This window comes from Anarrhichthys ocellatus, unplaced genomic scaffold (assembly GCF_004355925.1).
Source record: "Anarrhichthys ocellatus isolate YVR2014 unplaced genomic scaffold, GSC_Weel_1.0 scaffold4, whole genome shotgun sequence".
In the NCBI taxonomy this organism is placed as follows: Eukaryota; Metazoa; Chordata; class Actinopteri; order Perciformes; family Anarhichadidae; genus Anarrhichthys; species Anarrhichthys ocellatus.
Genome location: NW_022280034.1, coordinates 1,348,175 through 1,357,804, shown reverse-complemented (window position 1 = coordinate 1,357,804; position 9,630 = coordinate 1,348,175). Strand labels below are relative to the sequence as shown.

At 42.6% G+C, this 9,630-nt stretch overlaps 1 protein-coding gene across 5 annotated transcripts in view; it reads left to right on the top strand.

The window, feature by feature from the left end:
- Positions 1–9,630, top strand: part of LOC116381783 (SRC kinase signaling inhibitor 1-like) — a 78,887-nt gene that overhangs the window by 39,678 nt on the left and 29,579 nt on the right. For 4 of the 5 annotated variants that reach the window (XM_031844210.1, XM_031844206.1, XM_031844207.1 and 1 more), the window contains one exon: positions 4,814–4,840. The exons of the other annotated variant lie outside the window; for it this stretch is intronic. In XM_031844210.1, the coding sequence (XP_031700070.1) occupies positions 4,814–4,840 (27 nt within the window). The remainder of the gene's footprint in view (positions 1–4,813; positions 4,841–9,630) is intronic. 5 annotated transcript variants of the gene reach the window in all.

The window sequence follows — 9,630 nt, the reverse complement described above, 5'->3', positions numbered from 1 at the left end:
GAGAGAGAGAGAGAGATGGGGAGAGGGAGAGAGAGAGAGAGAGATGGGGAGAGGGGGAGAGAGAGAGACAGAGGGAGAGAGAGGGGGGGAGAGAGACAGGTGGAGTCTGCCATCGTCATGGCAACCCACCGTTTTTTTTCTTTCCCTCCATATAAGGCAACCCGGGTGATATCATACGGTTGTTCTGAGTGAGAAGTAACGGCAGCAAGGAGAGAGAGAGAGAGAGAGAGAGAGGGGAGGAAAAGAGGGAGGGTGTTTTTTATCGTTTGAGTCAGGGACAAGAGGAGAGAGAGGGTGACGGACAGAGAGAGAGAGAGAGAGAGAGAGAGAGAGGAGGAGCAGCAGCAGGAAGAGATGCTAACAGCCTCTGAGGCTCTACTACGGGTACCAGTGAGGGAGGACTCTGGCGGATCCTCGGGGCTCGAGGAAGACACCGAGCCGCAGTGAAGAGGGAGAAAAAATAAAAAGAGAGAAAGATGGAGATGGAGAGGAGGAGGGGAGGAGGAAGAAGAGGGAGGCGTGTGGAGCGGGAGGATGCACGAGGCGGCCGACCTGCTCATTAAGTAACAACGGTAACTCTCTCTCTCTCTCTCTCTCTCTCTAACCTCCGTCTTTGCATTCCTTCAGCTGAGACATTTTACTGAAGCGTGACGCTGCTGCTGCTGCTGCAGGAGTGTGTGTGTGTGTGTGTGTGTGTGTGTGTGTTGTGTGCATGTTGTGCATGTGACAGGTAGACCGCCACAACTCATCCTCGCCTCCCTTTTGACTAAATGTGTGTGTTGCAGACAGGTGTTGACCAGGTGTGTCCGTGCTGTCGCAGCGACGTGTGTGCATGTGTGTGTGTTCATGTGTGTGTGTGCACAGATGTGTGAGAGTGAATGCACATGTGTTGGTGTGTTTTGGGGCTGGAGAGGAGATATATATATATATATATATATGTATATATATATATTTATATAAAAAAAGAGGGTGGGTACAAAGATGGCTACTTGTCATGCGGGTCAGGCTCGTCTACCTTCCTATGGGCGCTTTGGGGATTTTCAGCTCAAGCGATTGAGGAACATTGCAGTCAGTCGTCCCTATTGTGTGTGAGAGGAGACAGCTTTTATGTTCAAAAATGGTGCATTAAACTATTCGTGGTAGATTTCACCGTTTTTTCCAATGGAAGGTGAATAAATGAAGCTCTCAGGATACACGATTCCTCAGTTTGTTTCCGTCACAATCATCCTGTGATGATGGTGTTTCCTAGTTGTCAACTTGTGATTGTGAACCTTCAAAGTTCCAAACAGGAAGTCAGCCGGAGGTCGGAGAGCGCTGTGGCTCCGTGTGTCGAGACGTTATTGGTGACGGCTTTAATGTTCTTTTAGGATAAAAAGCAGGAAGCAAAGTGGTGAGAAATGTGAGTTCATTGATTGTTTTGTTTCATGTGAATGTGTAACATGATGATGATCTTTCATTGATATCTTGATGCTTTCACTTTAGTGTCTAACGTGGAGACGTTACATGTAAACTGCAGACAGAAGAGCATTAAAATACTCTTTATTTCATCGAGTACAGTTCCTCTGGCCCATCTGGCAGTTTAAAACGGTAATGAGTACAGCAGACGTAACGAAAACACAAAGTTTCACCAGAAAGAAAATGGAGCCATTCTCCCTGTGAGATAAACTACTTCAATGTCTTTCTTTCTGTATCTGCAGCAGAGTTTATCTCCTATAAACAGGCCTGAGATCAGTTTTAATGGCCACATTGACTCCTGCTTGCTCCTGTGCTCAGGTTACCCTTCGTGCAGTGATGTCGTATGAGCTCTTTTAATGAGGAGTTGTTGTCTCTTGTTAGTCTGAATCATGGTGAAATCAATACTTTTTTTATTTAGTCTGCTTCTTTTTATTCTAACTCGACACTCGTCTGTTCTGCTCCAGTTTATCTTCTTTACCTTATAAACGTCACTATTTGTGTGGACGTTGTTCACCAGATTCTCTTCTCGAGAGATGTCGATCAAACGTCAGACTTCAGTCGTTTTAACCTTCGTCCGTCTCAACAAATGAAATGTTCGCTGACGGCAACCGGGCCACCCCTGTTGGCATGAAAACGGTCCAGAGATCGGAGATCGGATGTTTTGGTCCACACCAGAGTTTGATTAAAACGGACAGTAAATATTGTTGCATACATTTCTTAAAAAACATAACTCAACATAACTTAAAGTCGTCTGACCGACCATCTGACTGTTCATTGTGACTGTCTGAGTGTGAAAGTTCAGAGCTGATGATCAGTCATTTTGTTTTACTGGAGTCCATATGAACCATAGTTTATCAAATTGTTATCTTATTATAATTAGGAAATAAGACAACTGATTTCAAAAGCAGAGAAGAGAAGCAACAACATGGCAGCTCATGTTCAACAGAGGAATTGTTGATGTTTGTAATATTCATCTTTGTCTCCTCTTCTAAATTTAAAACTAATCCAGAAAGATTTCTTAAAAGTCTTTCTGGAGGTTTTCCTTCGAATAAGAACTTTCTCAGTCAGACCTCACTATAGCAATAGTTCACACAATAAGAAGCAGTAAGAAGTTTGAATGTTATTGTTAATGCAGCGTGATGTTCTGATTAATAGATTCTACAAATGTTAAGACTTGGAGGAAACCATGTAACATGGTGTCAAGAAAGTCCAAACTTTGTTCAGGCTGAATACTTATACATCATTTCTTATATTTTTCATCTACTGCATGTTCTCCATGTGGTCACCTGAGTCAAACAGATTCTCTAAATAGAAGTTAGACACTTAACAACATGTTACTTAAAGACAGAAAGGCTGAACAACATCATTTAGGAAGCAGAACCTGTCCAGGTAGACTTTAAGTATTGGGTTAAATAAGCTCAGTGGCTTCCGATCAGGCATGATTTCGCTGTTTTGGTCGGCGGACGAACCACACGGAGCTCTGAAATCTGGGTCACGGCAGCCCACGGGCCTGTCGGTCGTTCTTTCACAAACCCTCTTTTCTTCCGTCCTTCAACTCCCATTTTCAAAATGAAGTGAGATGGATTTTAAAAGTTGCAGCTGAGAGGAAATATTTGGGGATCCAGGAAGCTCCCAGAACAGCTGCTCAAACATAAGTTATGTTCCACCTACACAGGAGATTAATTACTGAGGGAATTCCTCTTTATTCACAACATATGTGATGCAGTTTAGACAATTACTTATTGATTTGTTGACTTTGACTTGAAATATGTTTTACATGTTCTACAAGGAACAATATGTATTTAAACTGTAAAAATATATAATTTGCTCGTACAGTACAGAGGTATAGCACAGGGATTGTTGTTGACACTATTATATATTAAATATTATCCATAGAAATTTGAATTATTCCGTGTTTATGTGATGAGTCGGCGTCAGAAGTTTCTTTGTAATTATGTAGAAATCAAAGTAGTGAAATTCTTTCTCTCAACTGTCCAAACACAAAGATGCTTCTATTTTCTCTACTATTAACTATTAGAGAAATGTTGCTAACAGGCTAAACTATTAGAGAGATGGAGACATGGCCGGCTGTTGGGCTTACTTTCTGTAACCAGTGTAGCATTAAAGCATGGTGGAATTAGCAAGATAACTAGCGGACGGCTAGCTACTTAGCTAGCTTGCTTATTTCGCTATGCTTTCATGCTACACTGGTTCCAGAAAATGATCCAAACAAAGTTGCCACTGGTTGTTTGCAATGTGCTTTCCTACATTTTTTTCCTAGGCATGAAGTTGTTACATTTTTACTAATTTAGCGGCTGGCTAGTTAGCTAGCTAGCTACCATGCTAATTCCACCATATTGTCATGCTACACTGGTTACAGAAAATGAGCCCAACAGTGTGCTAGCGCTGGGTCTAACAATCCATTTGCGTCAATTGGCGACACTAGAAGAGCCAACTCGCCGCCAGGAGAGCATGTGGAGACTAGCTAGCTAGCTGACTAGTTAGCTAGCCGTCCTCGCTGTAACACTTGCGGTCCCGGAGAGTGAGTGACTGTACATATTGAGAGAAACTTTCCTCAGCCGTGATACAAAAAGAACAGAAGTGCACAGTGTTTGCATATATAATTCTTATGCATCAACTGAATGTCAGTTGCATGCAGCCTCGGCGGCTGTGTCTAAAACAATCAGGAGGACGTTGACCTGAACGTTGGCCTCCTCCCAGAAAAAGTGTAAATGGCAGCTCCTTAATCCAGTGTGTGCATCGCTTTAATCCAGCTCCTGGGTCCACGCCAGACAACTCTGCACCTCCGGAGAGAGCGAGGGGTGGAATTCAGGAGCTCCATCATTAGCGTGTGTGAAGTCACTGTAAACATTTGATTAATTGCTGAGAAGCAATTACAAGCAATTAAAGTCCTATAATGATGGCACTGAAGGACAACGCAAGTTAATCTGGCTATCATCACAATAATTAGCCCATCATTTTCTCACCAAGCCTAATGTATGAAAAAATAAAAATAAAAAGGCAATTTATTGGTTTGTTTGCTTCACTGCGACTTGTTGTCCTTTTTACAGCAAAGCGGTGAAGACATTTTGGGCTGTACCGCACTCGCTGCACAGAAATAATGAACCATTTTAACCTTCTTTAATCGCTCTTTGTGGTGTCTCGTACATGTCTCCACATTGGAGCTGAGTGACGAAGCATTTTCTCTGGTTCTACCCAGCCGGTGATGTTTTGTGGTGTTGGTGTTCTGCAGCTTAACACATGAGAAAATGTCTCACACTGGCTCCCTTTTCCCTCCTCTTTCACCCTCCCTGTCCCTTTTCTGTCTCCTTCGCTCTTTGTTTTTCTCCCCCCTTAGCAACAACCAAACTACTGGAGCTTCAAGGTCAGTGCCAATACTGTGTGTTTGTGTTTCAGCGTAAATCTGTCCCTCTGTGTGGATTTGTCTCTTAATAGGATAACTTCTCATTGTGTCTTTGCATGCCTGCTTGCCTTGCCTTTTTTCTCCGTTGCATTCAGTGTCGGTCACATGTCGGCGCACACTTTTGTGTTTAACTCTCTCTTGCTGGGAAATTTCTGTCTCAGCAAGTAAACTGAATTCTTTACTTCAAATGGAGATTGATTGGTGGCTCATAAGTGCTGTGCTTTGAATTGAAGGATAGACTGAATCCTTCTGTGTGAAGTACGATGTGTGGTCCAGTTTATCCGGAAAAACAGTTGGTTGAGTTCTGATTTCTGCTGATTCTCTGTCTGAGGTTAGAGTGAAGGTAACATTGATTCAAATAGGTTCGGTGTTGTGCTCTTTGACTGCTGTTCAGAGCATTGTAGGCTGGACTAAAAGATTCGGTGTTTGTGCTTTAAACCTGCATTCTCTCTAGTGTCCACCAGGGGGCGACTCCTCTGGTTGTATAGAAGTCTATGAGAAAATGACTCTACTTCTCTCTTGATTTATTACCTCAGTAAACATTGTAAACATGAGTTTATGGTCTCAATCTCTAGTTTCAAGTCTTCTTCAATACAGCATGATGTTCATTTAGTACATTATGGTCCATTTAGAGTCAAACAGACCATGAAGCAGGGGATGCTTTAGGGCGGGGCTACACAGTGATTGACAGGTCGCTACCACGGCGTTGTCCAGTCTGGAAGTTGCCCGTGTTTGTACTTACCTCCGCCCTCTCGTGTCACTTCTGATTGCAAAAAAACAAGATGGTGACTGCCAACCGAATGGATTTCCAGGAAACAGATATATTCGTGGTCGCCATTGGAGGAAGCCTAATGACTTCGGTACTTATCTGACATATCCTTTAGCGCCACCAGCAGGTCAAAGTTCTCCCTTCTCCTGTAAAATATCTCAAAATCTACTCGATTGATTGTCATGAAATTTTGTCCAGACATTCATGGTCCCCAGAGGATGAATCCTAATGACTTTGGTAATGATCTGACGTTTCCTCTAGCGCCACCGTGAGGTTAACATTTGTGGTTTTGAGTTAAAACCAGATGGATTGATATTACAACATAAAAGATCATCTGTCATCATCGATTCCTGCCCTTAAATGCTGCATGTGCTCGCTGTGCAGCATGCTCCTCTTTTTCCTTTATTACTATTGAAGCCCAACACACTGTAGGTGTGAAATCGCACTTAATGTGCCTCACTTGCAGGTTTGCCCGCTTCCAGGCCTCGGGTCAGTTTACACCTGGGCTTTTACTTGATTAGCAGGAGGCGGAGAGCTTCTGAGCGGTCCCAAATGTAGAGCTGGAGACGGCTGTGAAAGTGTAATCTGTACTGTATTAAAGAGTTTACCTAGTGACAGGAAATATGAGAGATGGGATTAGTTATCGCCTGAGCCAAATTTAAGCCCACACTGTTACAAACACACGGTTTGCCTCCAGGATTTCTGAACCTCTCCGTTGCCTCTGAAAATGTGCCCACACCATCAAAATCAAACCTCATTTTCAGTTGGAGTCATTTTTTTTTACCAAGCACTGGCAAGCTTGGGATGTAAATAGTGTGAAATGTGAAATGCACAAGCAGATCTGGAAATGGAGCCATTAGCGGTCGTCAGTCGCTGCCGGCTTCATGCTCTCTCTCTTAATAATCTGTAGCTGCAGCTGAAGCGCTTCAAACTGGCTTTGAGTTCCCAAAACTGGGGAACTCGACTCCCATCACGTGGAAATATTAATGCAAAGATAAGTTATAGAGTGAGTTCACACCAGGACTGTGAACTTATGAACTCGGCCTCAACAATCCTGGAAAAAACATGTGCTCAGTCATTGAAAGGAAGCTTATTAACGGTGAGAATGTAAACTGTGGACCAGTTTATTGGAACAACAAACACACAGCAGTCAAAGATTCTTCCATGTGATCAAAGTCTAGAGAGCTCTAAAGGGACATCATACATTTACACATCCCTGCTCCACTCTTCACTTAAATAAACACTCGACTCTTTAATATCAGACTTGTTTTAACTCACTCTTAATTAGATTCTTTGTTTATCATGTTTTACTGTCAATTTTCATATTTTTATTCCTTAATGACGTCTTTTATAAATGCACTGTGTTTATTGTCACACAGTACTCATAGAGCCACATTCCTTGTGTGTGCAAACATACGTGGCAATAAACCATTTTTGATTCTAAAAATATCTTATCAAGATAATTGAGTCGTAACGTGCCACTAGAATCAGCCACTAAGGTTTGGATTAATACGCCCAGCTTCTCTACCGAAGAAATAGTCCCTCAGAAAGGGTTATTTTGAGGATTATCCGGCGTAAACAGACATGTTTCTATGTGATTGTCAAGCGATTTACTGCAAACTTTTGAAATGTAGCAGCGTTTCCTTTAAACTGGTTTGGAGGGAATAAACTCTGCTACGGTTTAGTTTGGGCTGAAGGTGGCGCTAAAGGCTTTTCATGGCTGTAATCTGCCAGTAAACAGTAAGTAGAAGAAGAAGTAGAGGCTGTGACGCGGAAACAAGAAGCCTCGACCATCCAACCGATGGAAACATGGAGGTCTTCAGGAATTTGTTACACTTTTGCAAGTTTGAATTTCGTTTTCATGTCAGCTGGTGTCGGACATGTTTGATTCTGTCCGGAGGCGAAGACGAGCGTTCACACGTTAAGAGAATATCCAAGAAGACACTGACAGCAGAAACAGCTGATCAGTCATGTGAGTTAAATGTCACAATTTATTCTGCAAAGAAAAAGTGCTTCATCTCTTTTTAAACGAATGTAAAAACATTTTTTTCCCGTTTCTACAGCATTGTTAATGCAACACATTTAAAAATATGCAAATAGAACCAGATTTCTAAATTCACCTTTGTTGAGGTAGAAATCTCAAACTAAAGCTAGAACTATGAAAGCCGTGGACACTGGGAGATGGCTTGAGAGGTAAATTAGAAAATATCAGTTTTAGTGATTTGGGGATTCTAAAGTAAAGATTTTAACTGGTTCGTAAGATGAAACCAAACGTGTGTGAATTCAAACCCGAATTCAAACGTCAGTGTTTCCTTCTCATCTAGACAAACTAATGCCAGACTGTTGAGAGCAACTAAAGGCTGTAATGCATTATTAGCTCCACCTGAGACTCACCTGAATACATTATGCTGATTGAACGGAGCCTTCTGACCTCTCACGATGTAGCCGCTGGGAGATCGTGCTGCTACGCACACGCTAACCGAAGCACTTACTGCAGCGCACCGCACTTACACCACCAAGTGATGCTCTGAAAGGCTCTCTGCAGACCTATCGCTGATCCAGCGAATATCAACACTTCTGAAATGGAACAATGGAAAAGCAGCTGCTTTAGAATTGAATAAAATATAAATGTGTCAAAGAGAACATGGCTGATATTCTGTGTTTTTGTTATTGTCCATGAATCCCATGCAAACACCAAAACAACAATGAAGTATTGAATGTATCAAAGCCTGATATCTCTTCTTCCTCTGAGCTGTTGAGCTCCATTTAAAAACACATCAGTGAGCCTCACTGTTGTTCCTGTAACACACACACACACACACACACACACACACACACACACACACACACACACTGTAGTTCATTTATAAAAGTGCTTCAAGAAAGAACCACCCAAATAAAAATGTCTGATAACACTAATACATTTCAAATAAACACATAAAAGCACAAAATCCTTTTAAAAGCTTCTCTATAGGAATAGTTTTCAAAAGCAAATTGTGTATTCATCCCTGGCTGAAAATAGTCCCAACACATGAACTCCTGTTTGATAAAAACTACAGTGATCAGCTGTTTTAGGAAATTACAGAGCCTCTTTTTGGCGTCTTATGGGTTTGATGCTGAGAGTCGTGAAGTATCGAGTTATGAACCAGAATAAATTGTTGGTTCGAGCATCTTTAGCGTCTTTAGCGTCTGTACTCTGACGCATTTCACACTGAAACTGAATATTTCAGCGGTTTACAGTTGCAAAAAGGATTCCAATCAAATGCTTCACATTTTGATTGGACGGCTAAAGAGTGGGCGGGCTCAGACTGCAGCCTGACGTGGAGCTACAGAGGACTGTGACTCCACACACGAGTACCTATGAATCCCACCTCTCCTCTCGGCGTAGCAGGTTGAGGCAGAGACGATCGCTTAACAGTACTAACAGTATTTATCTGACTATAATGTGTATTCTGGATACATGGAAGCCTTCCCCCTGTCACGCCACCGTTCTCATAATCTTTCCATTCTGTGTGCCGTGTGTTCTTCTCCTCACTCGGTACGTTTCTCTCGTCTTTCTTAGCTCATGATGAACACATGAACATCGTTTTCTCTCCCTATTTGTTGCCGGTCGGCAGCTCATTGGATTGGTTATCGCTCCTCTCTCCTCCGGGGGAGTCGGGGGTGTCTCGTCTCCTCCGATGCAACACAAACCCCTGCAGCAGTGCCCCCGCTGTGTGTGTGTGTGTGTGTGTGTGTGTGTGTGTGTGTGTGTGTGTGTGTGTGTGTTTAATAGTCCCCCACTGGTCCCCTTTGATGTTTCAGTGGTTTGCCAGCTCACTAAGCGCACACACAAAACATACTCCCACTGCAGGAAACACATCATACATTAGCAAGACATGTTATGTTTGATGCAGCCACACACATGTTCATGCACACATACATGCACACATGTTCATGCACACATGGACATGCACACATGGACATGCACACATGTTCATGC